At 36.3% G+C, this 17372-nt stretch overlaps 1 protein-coding gene across 1 annotated transcript; it reads left to right on the top strand.

Annotated features, from left to right (window-relative positions):
* Nucleotides 1-4875: 4875 nt before the first annotated feature.
* Nucleotides 4876-17115, top strand: LOC128554935 (uncharacterized). The gene is made up of 4 exons (XM_053536267.1): nt 4876-4940; nt 5164-5236; nt 16080-16292; nt 16667-17115. Exons 1-4 carry the CDS (start codon nt 4899-4901, stop codon nt 16897-16899), a joined length of 561 nt encoding a protein of 186 aa, XP_053392242.1. The 5' UTR covers nt 4876-4898; the 3' UTR covers nt 16900-17115.
* The last annotated feature ends 257 nt before the right edge of the window (nt 17116-17372 follow it).

The following is a 17372-nucleotide window of genomic DNA, read 5'->3' on the forward strand; positions in this document are numbered from 1 at the left end:
ATTTCATTTTATATATTTTTAATTAATAGGTGAAAACTCAGCAGAAATGTCACATGCAGCTGTTAAAGACAATGCTAGTTCTCCTGAAAGATATCAGAGCAAATTATTCGAAGGTAACTTTGCTCTTTTATGTTTTCTGACTGTTGTACGTCTTCTAAGTTATCGTCTTTTTAAAGATAAAAAAGAATAGCAGTATTTTAAATCTTAAAGATTAAAGATATTAAAGATGTTACTGAAGTACGAGGAGTGTTCGATATTGTCCTCTAGCTCGATATCCACGTGGGGCACGGTAAAAACCAATACCTACCTGTATACGGTTATTCAATACCTACACAACGGTGTATAAATGTACATGTTAGACGAAGTGTAAGACATAAAATTTGCCATTTGAATGCATGCAATCATTGACCACTGTAGTAAAAATGGTTGGTAGAAGCGTCGACAAGAAAGATGAAATACGGGCTTACATCAAAGCTCGCTCAAAACTTGGTTGTTCTTTGAAGCAGCTGATGACTGAACTTTCTACTGCTTATGGACCTTCTTGTGTGTCTTATGACACAGTTCGGCGGTGGAAAAAGAAATTTGAGTCTGGTGTAGAGTCCATCAAAAATGCACCGAAATCAGGTAGGCCAAAATCTGCATCTCGTAAAGAAATCGTTTCCAAAATAAAGGAAATCATTGAAGGAGATGCCAGATTTACAGTTCATGATATTGCACGAAAGGTAGGCATATCACTATCAACGGTTCACCTTATTTTTAAGAAGCATTTGAAAGTCAGAAAGATTTCTGCTAGATGGGTGCCACATCTGTTGACTGATGAGCAAAAGAGGCAACGGGTTAAAGTGGCCAAAAAGCTGCTTCAAATGTTTCCAAAATATGACAAAAGGCAGTTTGCCAATGTCGTCATAGGTGATGAAACCTGGGTCCATTATTTTGAGCCCGTCAGAAAGGTTAGCAATAAGATCTGGGCCACTAAACACAGCAAACGCCCAATAATTGCCAAACGTTCTTTGAGTGCAAAGAAGGTTTTGTATGCAATCTTCTTCTCTGGTGAAGGAGTCGCAATAAAAGTGCCGGTGAAAAAGGGCAAAAGCATCACCGGAAAGTACTACAAAGACGTAGTACTGAAGAAACTGAAAAAGTATTATCAGAAACGACGCCCTGCCACTGGTTTTAAACATGTCCGTCTTCTACATGACAATGCCCCCGCTCATACCTCCGCAATAATTACGGCGTTTTTGAAGAAAGAAAAAGTAACTGTTTTGCCTCACCCCCCGTATTCCCCAGACCTTGCCCCATGTGATTTCTTTTTGTTTCCGAAATTGAAATCATTCCTTGCTGGGCGGAAATACCAGTCCCGACAGGCACTTGGATCTGCCATTCATCGGTACCTTATTACTGTGCCCAAATCAGCGTACCGTGACGCCTTCAAGAAGTGGATACATCGGCTGAAACTTTGCATTTCTAGCCACGGGGAGTACTTCGAGGGCATGAAATGAGCCCTTTTGGGCTAACTTGAAATTTGAAGTCTCTAGATAGAAATAAGCAATTCATTTCGAACATCCCTCGTAAATAAAATCTGGAAAGTAGATCCCTCGGAAGCACCGAGAACAAGGCAAATAGTGAAAATTGCAGACTCGGTTTGATTGAGTCTGTTCATTGGCAGTAATGGAAAAAGCAACACTGCCCACGCCCCCTAGCACCGGCTTAAGCAAAGCTGTGAAATTTCTTAATATTTTAACGTTCGTTCGACTTCGACACTATTTGCCAATAACTTTAAGTCCTGGAGAAACTTTTCGCTATCTGATTAATATCACAATTTATGAACTGAAGAGGAAATATTCGCTAGTGAGTGTCCTCATTTTAATACAATATATAAAAAATGCATACAAACATCAATGGATTAATCTCCATGCTACTTTAACGTTAATATAATCTGTATAGTTTATGTTAGGAGTAGATGGAATAAATTGCGAAAGACTGCTAAGAATGTTCATTATTTACCTTCACAAAAGCTAGCTCAACTTTGTCAACTGAAAAATATTTATTTCTCTTCCTCCATTACATAAAACGGCGCGGTATGAGGGGTGTGGGTGTCGTGATGAGACAGGGGTATTGGTGTTACGATATGACTTATTGCCATACTGATATATAAATTTCATCGGCATTGGCAGTATTGAGGACATGTTGGATGCCATTTTGGATTTCTTGAAATGCCACCATTTCTGACAAATTACTCCGGCAGTTCGAGATAGAACAGACATTACCACACAATTTGGTTAACAGTATGATTTGCGAACAGAAAGGTCCCATCTCATCTTTAGCACTCTACCCTAACTGGTCTGAATGTTTGTTGACGGCGGGGTGACTTTACTCCCTGAGAAAATGTCTTAGGATTGTCAGTGTACGACTAACATGACGCAAAAAGGGGGGTGACAATTATCATTGACAAACTTCAACCAATGTTAAGGCTGTGAGTATTCAAATGACAAGGGAGGTCACTATAACCCCTTACAAAGGTCTTACGATTGGGATCGGTTAATTGACAAGGGAGCGGAGTGCTTTTGCTACCAGTCTTTTGGTTGTTAGTGTTCGATTGTCTGCGGTGTTCAATTTACTCCATGACGATTTATGTAAAATGTTTTTGAGAGAGTTCAATTGACGGGCGTGTTGACTACTTCCTGACAACCAGTCTAAAGGTTGCCAGTGTTCGATTAACGGGGTAGGGGTGACTGTATTTCCTGACTACTAATTCTAAGGTTGTGAGTATTTGATCGACGAGGGAGGTAAACTGTGTGTCTGATTACCAATCTGAAGGTTGTTAGTGTTTGATTAACAGGGAGTGGGGTGATTATAGGCCCTGACAACAAATCAAAAGGTGGCTACACTCGCTGACAACCAATCTATAAGTTATTAGTCTTGACGGTGGAGCTGACTTAATTTCTACCAATCTAAAGGTCTTGATAGTTCTATTAACAGCGCAAGTGACTATACTTGCTCAGAAACAATTTGAACTATACCTCGTGACAGCCAGTCAAAATGGTTATTAGTGTTCGCTTGAGGGAATAAATGTTTTTCCTGACAAACAATATTTAGGTTGTAAGTGTTCGGTGGATGAGGGAGGTGAAACGTCTGCCTAGTTAACAATCAAAAGGTTGTAAGTGTTCGATTACTGAGGAGATAAATGTTCTGTCTGACTTCCAGTATAAATGTTTTGTGAATTCGAAAGACGATGGATGTAAATGCCCTATTTGACTGCAAATATAGAGGCTGTGATTTTTTTTTGATTGACGATGAGAGTTACAATTCTACATATCGAATAAATGCGGAGGAGTATATATTTCCTAATTTTCAATCTTAAAGTGGATATCAGAAGATAAATTAAAGAAATTGTCCTGATTGGAATGATATTGAGATAACGGGAAAAGAGATATAATTTAAGCTGATCAGTTTTAAAATACAGTTTGAAAATGTCATTATATATAATTCATTTTTAATTGATAGGTGAAAACTCAGAAGAATTGTCACAGGCAGCCGATGAAGACAATATTTTTTCTCGAAAACATAAGAGTAAATCAGTTGATGGAGGTATCTTTGCTCTTTAATGTTTTCTGACTGTTATAGGTTTTAGTAAGCTATCGTATCTTTAATGTTTTTAATTGTTACTGGGATTAGGCGATTATATTGTTAAATGTTTCAACTCTTTTAATATATGATAATCTTTAATGTTTTAATTGTTACTTACTGAAATTAGGCAATTACCTTGTTAAATGTTTTAACTTTTACATAATATTCAATCGACTTCAACACTTTTTGCCAATAGCTTAAATGACTGGATAAACTGTTCCCTAGCAGATAAAGACCATAATATAAGTTTGAAATGAATTGGAAATAGTCAATAGTAAGTGTCCTGATTTAAATACAATATATAAAGAATGCATACAAATATCATACTACTTTAACGTTTCGACTATGTTAGGAGTAGATGGAATGAATTGCTAAAGACTGCTAAAAATGTTCATTATTTACCTTTACGAAAATTCTCAATTTTGTCAATTGAAAAATATTTATTTCCCTTCCTCTATTACATAAAACAGCGCGGTATGAGGGGGTGGGGATCGTGTTGAGACAGGGGTATTTGGGCTACGAATTGACTTATTGCCATACTGTTATATAAATTTTATCGGCATTGGCAGTGTGGAGGACATCTTGGATGCCATGTTAGATGTCACCATTTTTTGACAATTTATTCCGGCAGTTCGAGATAAAACAGATATTACATTATATTGGACCTACTTTCTTTTGTTTTAGAATACAGTCTTGATATTTGAATGACAAATACAGTTTTGCATATCGATCTTTAAACTGACTTTCTGTGGCCTATGACCTACTTTCTTGATATTTTAGCATCAGTCTCACATTTGAATTTAATGTGTTATGGCAAATATCTTGAAAAATATTGCCATTGATTGTAAAATGAAATTTACATTCACATTGTGTCACACATTTCGTAATGTAAGAATTGTATCAGGTTAGCTTTCTAAAAGCTTGACAGCGTACCAAACAAATGGGGTTTGAATAAGAGCCTCGCGGAAAACAGGTATAAGTCAGAATATTCTCAATTTTCCTCCGTTAATTTTTCATAGAGCTATTCAAAAAAATTTAAAGGTCGTACTCCGCCTTGAGTTGTTTATTACAATTTCTCCGTGATGTACACTGGAAAAAGTTACTTTTAGTTATTGGCTTGCAAAATTGGCATTAACGTTGATAGCATATTTCGTTGCTTGAAAATAAACAATTCTATAATATTGTTATGAAAGCGTTGAAAATTACAAATCAGGTGTGACTCATATTGTTTTGCTTTGTACATTGTAGAACCTGTCACCAGGAAAATCCGAATGTTACTTGAGCGCTTACAGCACTTACTTTCAGGATTTCTGGTAGGCTTTTCATGCAGTCAGTCTAAACATATATTTTATGGTCATTTTAATATTTGAAGTCAAATATACACCACACACCACTTTTTGGTATCATTTTTTTTTCTTTTTCTTTTTTAAATTTCACAAGTGGCTTAGCAACTAACAGTGTGGGAAAATGCCCCTGAGTTTAAAGTTATAAATATTCAATGATGTATCTACTTAATCAATATTTTTCCACATTTAGATATTTCGGCGAAGGAAAAATACAGATGAATCGAGGATGTCGGAAAAAGCTACTATTGTTCAAGCAGAAAGAGGTATCTATATTAAAAATCAAAAACGGGATTCTATCATTTTAGATTAAGCTGAATCATGACAAAATACCTTGTAAAATAACTAATATTATTTTACAGGCATTTAAAGATTAATAACTTCTCTTGGAAGAAATTAACAAACATGTTATATGGATACATTGTCATAAAAGATATATTGCTATAATAAAGCATTTTTAATATATATGTTTATGTATAATAGATACATTTGAAAGAAAGAAATAGTTTTTCTAACTCTTTTCAAGGCAGATTCAATAGAAAAAAAATATGTCATTTAAAAAATAATAAGTTCCAAAACGTGGTTTATCATAGAATAAATTACTCTTGGGAACTTATTATTTCGTTTCTAACACGACATACTAGTATCAACAGTGTTTGAATCAAAGCCCTGAGATGTCTGGTGGTTGCGAGTTTTGCTAGAGTTATTTTCATTTTAAATGCCAATCTACAAATATACATGTATAAGAAACAAATACTAATGTGCCTCATATCTAAGATAAACTCTGCCTGACCTAACATAAACAGCTGGAAGTCAGTGATGTAACTATGGGCTGGACAGATCTTATATAATCTAAATGGCCAGTGTGAATAGATAGAGGATGAATAAGAACTGCATGCAAATTGATCATTGATAATTCATCCGCATTCTTCATGAATGGGACAACTTTGTGTAACACATGAACATCATTTGGATGTGATTTGGAATCAAATAAAGATGTTACATAATTGTCAGAAATACACTTAACTTTTGTAGCAGGATAAACCCGCAACCAAAAAATGGTGACTACTTTTTACGACCGTGCTACGCACCTGGATCTGATGACGTCATTGCACGCGAGTTGTGTATTGCAGAATAACCCGATATATTATTTGCTCTACATGTATGTAGGTTATTTGATGGTCGTGTTAGAATCGACAATAAAGTGTGGAAGTTTCTTTTGAAATGGACATCAAAGTAAATGAAGTCAATAAATATGGAAATTTCTTACGAAATACAAACTTCGAATACAATAAGTAGGTATCACACTGGGTATTCGGCTACCTACTTGAGTGAGCGATGCCGTCCTCGTTAGATCTATATACATTTAGGCTGTATAGGGTAAATTAAACAATGCCATCATATGACACATATTTAAGGATGTTGAATATTTTATAGACAGATTCGTCCGAGACAATGCATTAATTTGTACTGGTGAAAATATCAGTCATTAGAAATATTGATATGACTATATAATTTGAAGAAATGTATCGCAATTCTTGAATTTTGACGTTTGGAGACGTATTTTCTTAGTTCAACGTTCAGATAACTGAATTTGTCACTCTCCTTGGTAGAAATATACAAAAAATATGGATCATATACCTGCAAATTATTTTTGTTGACAAAATTTCAATTATATGCACCCTGTCGCTGTATTAGATGATACCGCTGACGATGAATGGAAATAAACAAAGATGCCTACCCGTTGGTACATTGATACAGTCCTCGCTATCAGCGGGGGAAATTGTCCAATCGGACAATTCGAGAGTTCCCCTAACACCTTGCCCAATCGGAAAATTTTACACCAAAAATTGCCAGATCTGGCAATTTCTATATACTTTAGACAAAATAACCTGTGCATAAGGATATCTGACCTAAAGATGATATGAATGCTTGTTTCGTATTACAAAGGGTATATCTAAGATCCTACCGTTCAAAATGTTTTTAATTGTCTAGATTCTGAGATATTTAGCCTAAAATTACAAATTCGGCCAGTTTTAATTATTATGCATTTTGTTCACTTTCCCGTGTTGGCAACTTATTTTCTATGTCGGGAAAAAGACTTTCCCAATCAGAAAAGTGAATATATTCTAAATTGTGAGAAATGGCTAGCAGATGCATACTGACTGGATAATTTCAAAGGAAGAACGTATTCCTGTTCAACGTAATATTAACAGTAATGCCCTTAAAAATTAGACAAAATTTACAAAAGTGTGCAATATGGAACTACTGTGTCCTACTCTCATTGATGTGTTTCTTATGTGGTGAAGAACTGTAGTGAATGCCATCGCGCATTAAATGAAGCTCTGCCTAAACAAATGATAGACTGAAGCATCTTGTAGTACAGATGACACGGACTATGATGATAAATGTAATATCGATATCAGAGGTAAAATACTGCAAACACAATCAACATTTTTGATAGATCTAGTTCATTATGATTATTATAAAATACAAATACTAAATTATAATTCTTGAATTTAAAGCGCTTGATTTGATATTTGAAGATTCATGTATAGGCAATATATATAATAATAAACAATTTTATGAAGTTCTTATTAATTTGTATGTACATTTGAATTAAAAACTAATTTAGCCATTAGCTAAAATAGCATATGATCCGCCCCATGAAAAAACCAAAATAGTGCGTTTGCGACCAGCATGAATTAAGATGAGCCCGCGCAGTCGCGCAGTCTGATCAGGATCCAAAACCTATGGGATTAGAGACGCACTTAGCGAACAAAAACGATCCTGATCAGACTGTGCGAATGTGCAGTCTGGTATCGCATTGAATATAGGTAGGAGGTAGGTAGGTAGGTAGGTGTAGGAGAGTGTTGCACCCTCGCGCAGGTTGGGTGTATGGGGGCCTCCCCCATAATTTTTTCTAAGAAGAAGTCATTTCGTGCAATTTGGAGTGTATTTGAAAGCTTACTGATGGGTTAATATGTGACTCATTTTTTCGTTTTTTTTTCTGTGAATAATACATAAACTCTCATAAGTTCATTTATTTTATTTGTAATCACTAAGTTAAGATAATGAAAATAATACAAAAGTAATATCAAGAAAGACACACTATTTTTTTTAAAGAATATTTGACAGATGCGATGTGCATAGAATAAGGTCATTGCTTTTAATGAAACAATGTTTATATTGTACCATTTATTAGAAAAATGATGTAAACTTGCACTGTCGTTTATACATATGAAAAGACATATATAATGATTACTCAAGTAATGCTCTGGGCTTTCTATAACATATTCTATAATACAAAGAATAATTACATGTATATGTACACAGCTGAGAATTTTTGGCAAAAAATGCCTAGTTCTCATTTGGCCTGCGATGCGTCTGGGGACCAGTAGACTGCCCTTAGCATCCTTTCCATGAAGAAGGCGGCGCGTAGAAAGAGGAAGCTCTTGCTGCCGAGACGGGTCAGCCTTAGACACTACGACACTCTGATACAGGAGTTGATGCGGGAATGCCACAGAGACTTCTAAGCTTACATCGAGGCAACAATGTTTCGGGAGATAGTAGACAGACTGACCCCCAGAATTTCTAAGCACCTTGTCTGCCGTCCAGACATGTACCGCCACCGTATCTTCTCCGCGCAGCCTCTGAATGCGCGGAAGCAGTACAGATGTCGTAAGATTTCTGTTGGAAGTTGCGGAGACTGCACTGAAGTGTCACGATTTCCGTATAATCACCGCGCAGCATCCGTACGGATTTCTTCCGGCCTTCACAGAGAGTCTGTAAAAATGTTACGATGCTCGTATATTATGTGAACACATAAGCCGTAGACCGTAGCCATCTACCATGCCCCAAAGTCCACAAGGAATTATCGCACGGCGCCCGGGTCAAATGTGAAATAGTCATCAGCTATAGAAAGAAAAGAAACGGGGGTTAAAATACGCTTTTCGGTCAATTCAATTCTAATCTTAATTCATGAAAACGCAGGTAAATATATGTCTAAGGAAAGAAATGTCGTCATTGCGTTTTTAGAAAGAAAAGGTCGACAAAATAAATTTTCTGTTTTTAGCACCTGTAGCGTGACACTGTGTTTTTAGCTCACCTGTCACGAACTGACAAGGTGAGCTATTGTGACCGCTTGATGATCGTCGTGCGTCGTCCGTCGTTAGTCGTCCGTCATGCGTCAACAATTTCTAAAAAAATCTTCTTCTTGAAAACCACTGGGCAGAATTACACCAACAGGTGTGATACTTGGGTGGCTCCCTTTCAAAATTGTTCAAAGAATTGAATTCCATGCAGAACTCTGGTTGCCATGGCAACCGAAATGAAAAACTTTAAAAATCTTCTTGTCCAAAACTACAGGGCCTAGGGCTTTGTTATCTGGTGTGTAGCATCATCTAGTGGTCCTCTACCAAAATTGTTCAAATTATCTCCCTAGGTTCAAATATGGCCCCACCCCGGGATCACATGTTTTATATAGACTAAAATTTGGAAAACTTTGAAAATCTTCTTGTACAAAACCGCAGGGCCTAGGGTTTTGATATTTGGTATGTAGCATCATCTAGTGGTCCTCTACAAAGATTGTTCAAATTATCCGCCTAGGGTCAAATATGGCCCCGCCCTGGGGGTCACATGGTTTATATAGACTTATATTGGGAAAACTTTGAAAATCTTCTTGTACAAAACCACATGGCCTAGGGCTTTGATATTTGGTATGTAGCATCATCTAGTAATCCTCTACCAAGATTGTTCAAATTGTCCCCGTAGGGTTAAATATGGCCCCGGCCCGGGGGTCCCAAGTTTTACATAGACTTATTTAGGAAAATAAGTCTAAAAATCTTCTTGTCTGAAACCACAACACTTAGACCTTTGATATTTGGTTTGTAGCATTGTCTTATAGTCCTCAACCAAAATTGTTCAAATTGTGCCCCTTGGATGAAAAGAGGCCCTGCCCTGGGGTTCCGAAGTTTTATATAGACTTATTTAGGAAAAAACTTTAAAAATATTCTTGTCTGAAACCATACGACCTAGGCTTTTGATGTTTGGTATGATGCATTGTCTAGTAGCCATCTACCAAAATTGTTCAAATTATGCCCCTGGGGTTAAAAGAGGCCCCGCCTTGGGGTCATTTAGTTATTATGTGAGTAACATAGGAAAATACTTAAAAATCATCTGATCCTATTTCCAAGACTGTTTAATTATAATTACCTGATGACCCCAAGTAATATGATGTCACTTGACTGTGACCTTGACCTTCTGACCTACTTTCTTGGTTTTTAAGATACAGCCTTGAAATTTTGACGACATACACAGTTTTGCACACAAATCGTAAAACTGAATTTCATTGACCATGAATATGACCTACTGACTTTCTTAATATTTTATCATTAGTTTGACATTTGAAATATGTAGCTCATATTACTCAGGTGAGCAATCCAGGGTCATCATGACCCTCTTGTTCTTATTATATATCTATAATAAAAAAAATACTGAAAGGAAAGGCACAGCTTAATTTTGATTTCATATGCAGTTCATGTAAAAATGTACAGCCTGAATAACCTGTTAGCTTAATTTCTCATCAAGCTAGATAAACAAATACTTACACAGAAATGTATTTGTCACATCAGCACCTTATCCATATTCACTAGTCTTTTCATACTTTCAGTAAATAACACTTTTGAGTTCGAGTTTCCTTTGATGAAGGTTTGTAAATCTGTCGGTCTAATGAGGGTTGTAATAACAGCCCTCTGTATCGATAAATATATTCAACTTCCTGTAAAGTCGCCAGATTCAACATTGAAACGTTAGGTAAAAATCTGTAAAAATTCCGGGACTCAATACATTGATTCGCGAGATATAGATTTGCATCAACAGACTTTATACAAAGGTAACAGCGTCAATATTAGTAAACATATGTAAGTTTGCGAGCGTAGGGAGCCGAAAAATTTACAGAATGGACATTCAATGGTATTTTGGTGTAATGAAAAATGCCAGCTTTGCCAAAAACTGGGGTGGGGGAACGTTGCTATCGCCTCCGTCGCACCCCCACCCCTGGTTACGCCCATGTATAATGTACCGATTCAAAGAACAAAGCATTTTAGATTCTTATTGTTTGTTTTCAATTTGTGTTGCTGCTGTATACTCTCTGGAAGTCACTTTCCTGATTGGGAAAGTCACTTTCTCGATCTGGAAAGCAAGTTGCCAAAACGGGAAAGTGTAAGGCTAAATATCTCAGAATCTAGACAATAAAAAACTATTTGAACGGTAAGATCTTAGATATAACTTTTGTGCATTTAGATCATCTCTAGGTCAAATATCCTTATGCATAGGTTATTTTTTCTAAAGTGTATAAAATGGACAATTTTCTTGTCTGATCTGGCAATTTTTAGTGCAAAATTTCTCGATCAGGCAAGGTGTTAGGGGAATACCCGAATAACGCGATCGGACAATTTCCCCCATTGGTTATGTCAATGAACATTAAAAAAATTTCCCGCAGCGATTTTCCCCCATACGGTACACTAAATCAAGGCAATGGAAGGTACCAGCCTTGAAGAGCTTGATAATTTATAGATGATGGAGTATATCATGTGAAACCTGAAGCTTTAATATATCTATATGATTAGAATTGTAAAGACGTGAGCTAGGTCCGTGTTGACAGTCTTTTCCAATACTTAGCCTTCCCTACACCCCCATTCTACCTCGCTTATAAGAATCAGCTTGGGACCTCTAAAATTGTTTATTAGTTTTTTGTAGCAAGGTTTGTATATTGACGAACACAATTTGTACAGTGAACACTATTTGACTGACGTTTGATAAGGGCTATGAGTTCACAATCCGGGACGACCTTGAATCTTTATGCGAGAAAGTTGCATTTCTAGTTCCTGTCTTTTCCCGGAGGGATAATAAGGTAAATTGCCTACATGTTTCTGCATGACTGAAATAGTTTTAAAACGCGGCGATAAACCTAAAACAAGTAAAAATGTCCGTCGGTAAGAATGCCCGTTATTTATGTTATTTTTTTTTTGTCGGTTATTTATATCTTGTTTTTAAAGAACGCTACATGATGCCTTTAGGATATGTTGCAGTTACCTCCCTTACCTTGCTTTACTACATGTTGTGTTCATATACATCAATACTATTATAAAACAAATTTTCAATTTTCAATTAGAAAAATATTAAATTGGACTACCCATTAAAATTTATAAGTAGGGTGTGTATAACATACAGTGTAATACGACTAGACAAAGGCGCAATACAGACGGATTAAAGTGTATATTATGCCTATATTTTGGCTGTTGCTAATTTTAGCACCTGTTATGATATTTATAATTAGAAACTTGGAAAACTGGACTGTTTCTCATTGTTAATCACGTATAATTAGCACATTTATTTAGGATAGTATGACCGTGACCGTGACTGATTTTCGTTCACTATTGTTTGCTTGAAATACCTAATACATGTAGCTCTCGAACATTATCTTGAATAAATATAAGTCTACTATTGCCTATTATTTGGTAATTTGATGATTGGAAAAAGTGTTCCTTATAACCGAGTGCTGCTTATAACCGAGTTTCTTATAACCTAGTTACAACCGAAGACTTTTACATTGAATAAAGAAGGAATTGAAAGGAATTAGAATGGGAAATTGAAATTGTTCCTTATAACCGAGTGTGCCTTATATCCGAGTTCCTTATAATTGGGGTTTTCTGTACACAGATTGGCTTGTTCATACTTCAACTTATTGCCCGACTTCAGATTCATGATCACCATTTGCAAACATGAATTCAAAAAATGACGACAGACGCGAAACAAATAAGATGATATTTTTATACAGTTTAAGAAAATATCAAATGTCTTGAAGCTTGAATTTACCCGATAAACCTTCAAACCTATTAGAAGGGGTAACAATGAACATTGTTATAATTGTCTCAATTTCAATTTCTGCAGGGCCTACGGTCCTGGGTGTCTTCGGTTTATAGGGACACGTAGGAACGGGGGGGCGGAGGCAAGGGGGGCAATCCTAGCCAAAATTCTAGTACCAGACATGAACAAAAGAGGAGGCAAACAGGTAGCGTCACAATTTCTATAGGCAATACTTCTATCTGTAGACACCGCGGCAATAAAATATTAGTGGAACAGCCGAATTCATTTCTTCTTGGTAGGTGAATATTTTAAACAAGAGAAGGCAACACGTACTGATAGACTTTGCTGCTTCTGAAGTCTCAATTCAATTGGTAAGTACACACAGGAATGGGTCTATGTGGACGGATCATAGTAGCAAATTTAAAGAAGACTATGCGAGAAGAAGTTTTCTTTGGATAGGCTGCTTCTGGTAGCTGAAGTGTATAGACGACGCAAGTTTGATCTTTATCTTGGTTGATTATCGCTAAATTTTAGAAAAGGGGTCTGTGTCAATGTAATGTTCATTTCAGTAACGAGGATGATATCCTCTCAATTGACAGAAACAACAAGGATGTTATCATTGTACATCGTCAGAGGTATCCCTTTTTCTGCACAATGTCTTTGGAAAAAGAAGTTCTTATTTTACTGTGCTTCCATCATTTGTGAAACGAAAGCAACAGCTAACACAAAGAATGTCCGTTGTTCATTTTCTTAACAAAAAAATCCTAAGTTTATCCTAAATAATACCATTATTTATGAAAAGAGATGACATCGCCGTAAAATATCTTTATATTCGCGACAAAAACGTATTTATTTTTCACGGTTATTCATATCATATGAGATAGAAATTGGACTTGGATATAGTTAAGGTATGATCTTACACATTACTTACTAAACCTTTTCAAATCTTCAGTGAAATAAGGATAAATATAGTATGTTTTAGGTGTTAATATCCAGTACACCTACACGTATGTAAATCACATGAGGACGGTATCGCTCACACGGGTAGGTAGGTGAATACACAGTGTGTGTATATACTGCAAGATCTGACATCTAACATTTTAACTTTGTCAGACAGTGAGGAAGGTAGACGGTAAAATCAAAAATATTCCTTCATGTCTTAAACCTTCGCGTTACGTAATGAAATCTAGATCAGTGCTAGGATAATCATTGAATTAGGTTTATTCCATATAACCGATTTCGCACTGTTTGACATAAAATAAAAACCGACCTTTTAAACACTTCAACCAAATTGTCATGTGATTGAATGTTTATAAAATGACTTGTGTGAAAAGTAGTGTAATGTCTCTTTGCTGATTTTAAAGACGATGCTTACTATAGAGCCCACGGGATCTACGCAGAAGTTAACACCACGATCAATCTATGATTTGCTCCAGAATATGTATAGATATTTTTTATGAAAACGTAAATAACAAGCTGCAAAATCAAGGAGAGCCATAGTCAACCATGTCACTTAACATTTGACAATAGAGATAATGCATGTCATGACCTAACTATCCTCAAATAAAATCGCATGCCTCTCATCCACTAAGATAGTGCCTCACTCAGGTCGCTGAATTTGTCGTATGAGCAAGCCTCAAGCCGGCAGTATTTCGACCCCCATAGAATAATGACCCCCGGTCATAGTATTATGACCTCCAGATCATAGTACTATGACTCCCCCGCGTGAAATAAACTGAACCTCACGAAGAATATTGACTCCCATAAAAAACGACCCCCGGTCATTTGGTCAAATTTAGTGATACATTTGTAACTCATGTATCTAAGGCCTAATTGCTGCATTTTATGCCCCCACTCGGGGGAGGGGTGGGGGGGGGGGCATATAGATTTGCCCTTGCCCATGTCCGTCCGTCCGTCCTTCCGTTTGACCATTAGCCCAAGATACCATCACTTGACACAGAAATCAGAGCATTCCACAACGGGAAAAGGGATTCTATTTCTAGACGCTGTATCTTGGTGTATACATTTTTTTCAGGAAAATAACAATTCACAATACGTTCACAAAACACACCAGTGTCAATAATCCCTGCAAACTTCGGTATGAAGTAATTCTTCAGAAGAAAACTGCACAAGAAACTGCTAGCATAGAACTTAGTATTAATAGAAGTTGCAATACTTAGCATTGGCAGTAAAGTACGGTAGCGGCAACAATAGAAAGTAGTAGTAGTAGTAGTAGTAGTAGTGGCAGTGGCAGTGGCAGTTGCAGTAGCAGACAACAGCAGCAGCAGCAGCAGCAGCAGCAGAGGAATAAGTGACAGCAACAACAGCAGCAGGAGAAGAAGAGGTAGATGTACAAGACGTATTAGTGGAAGCAGGTATAGTAGTATCAGTAGAAGCTGTTGTAGTAGTAGTAGTAGAAGTAGTAATAGTAGTAGTAGTAGTAGAAGAAGAAGAAGTACATGTAGTAATAGCAATAGAAGTAGCGGCACCAGTAGTAGTAGTACAATCAAAATGTTAACTATTGGCAATGGAGGGTATTAGAGTTGTAGATCTAGTAAAATTGTCCGTTAGGTTTAGTGGGGATCACTTTTTAATAGATATTATCGTCGGAAGTCTTTTTAGGAGCCGGTGTTTTACACGGAAAGAGTAACTTTTTTTAAATAGAATAATGTCCGGGAATCGATATTGTATGAGAGTTCGAATGTAGTAATTTCGGCAGTGAGTATTTTACATGGAAGGAGTCACTTTTTCTATAGAATAATAACCGGGGTCGTTATTCTATGAGATTCGAAGGGAGTCATCTTTAGGGAGTCAGTATTTTACTTGGAGGGGTCAGTTTTTCTATAGAATAATGACCGGGGGGTCGTTATTCTATAGAGTTTTCAAAGGGAGTCAGTTTTTTTTATAAGGGGAGTCAATATTTTACAGGAAAGGAGTCACATTTTCTATAGAATAATGACCGGGGGGGGGGGGGGGTTCGTTATTCTATGGGGGTCGAAATATTTCATTACACCGGCTTACAGAAAGTCGGTTGTTCTACCCTGGTCCCGCTTGTGATGAAGTACTTGTAGTGCATGGAGTGGCACCTAGAAATTTCCACCACTATCAAAGCTGGAAAGTCACAATGATACCAGTAATCATGTCAGGTCTACGTTAAACCCAACAAAAAGAAATTACAAACAGGATTTGCGTCAATTTAAACAGTTTATGAACTCTTTTTTGATGAAATTTTCTTTTTAGCAACTGTGCAGCTTTTCAGTTCACATAGTGGAAATACGATAAAGGATATAGAAGTGCAGTTTATAGAATTGCTAACGAAGAAGCTGAAAAATGGCAGTTTTGTTAAGTGCAACGAACTCAAAGACATAGAATGGGAAAAGATGTTAATTGTACTGTGTATCATTTCATCTAGAGTAGTAACAGACGCCGCTTACGCTATAAAAGACATTAAAAGTGAGATTTTATTTTTGTTATTGCTGTTCATATATGCGTATTTTGTCAATAATATCTCATATTTATATTTATTTTATAACATACATTTTATAGTCGCATTAAAAAGATTATGCATACATTTTAAAAGAGGTCTCCTTGAAATAGAAGTGAGCAGAAAAAAAGTAAACATAGCATTGCATCTTTCAACAGTTATTCAGATACTATTTTCGATCACTTTCCATCTCTCTGCATGTTAAAATTGCCTGTACTTTAATGAGAAATATCTTCGTACACATTTCATTCAGAGTTTTATCATTCTTATTTAAATAAGATTCTACACTGATCGAACATTTTTGAAATGAAAGTGACACATGATGTTTTGCTTTACTTAACAGATCCAGCAAACACTGTTCTTATGCTTATCCATAACAAAGAAAGTCATGCCTTACCAAAACTTACCAGTTCATCTGTCCTTACTGACCACGCATTCCAGAAACTAGGAGGCGTATTTGATTTGGCGTTTGTTAATAGAAGAGGAATCTATCAATGTGAAATGAACGACATTTCTTTAGATAAAGTCTGCACCTTCATAAAAGCAAAACAGGGTAGACAGAAACTGACGGAGTGATAGTCATTAAGAGTGCTAAAGATATAGATCTGCAGAAGGCCTAGATAATTTCGATTTCGTAAGCAAAGTAGTGGTCAATCATTTCACAAGATTACTTGAATACAGAGGGTAATTTGTTAGTTAGACAACCTGTTGGTCATGTAATTGCATTTTGATTGTTGGTGAATTTCAGAGAAGAGAGCACGTTGTTTGTTAGTTTAAAGGTTTTTATCAAGACGTGATACCTTTAATTCGTAATAAATACTTGTACAATTTGATATTGTTTAAATTCAAAGAAAGTTTGTTCAAATAAGCAAGTATGTGATTTGTGTCAATGACTTGTTCTTAGATAAAAATGTGTAAGAGTTTTTAGTTCTTATAATTTTGCAACGCTAACAAACGTTATTTTGACACATTTTGGAGTACATTACACGATTTTTCGGGTATTGAAACCCAGTGCATTATTCATGTTTGGATTTGAGAACAGGTTTTCG

The sequence above is a fragment of the Mercenaria mercenaria genome, unplaced genomic scaffold (assembly GCF_021730395.1).
Source record: "Mercenaria mercenaria strain notata unplaced genomic scaffold, MADL_Memer_1 contig_883, whole genome shotgun sequence".
Lineage (NCBI taxonomy): Eukaryota > Metazoa > Mollusca > Bivalvia > Venerida > Veneridae > Mercenaria > Mercenaria mercenaria.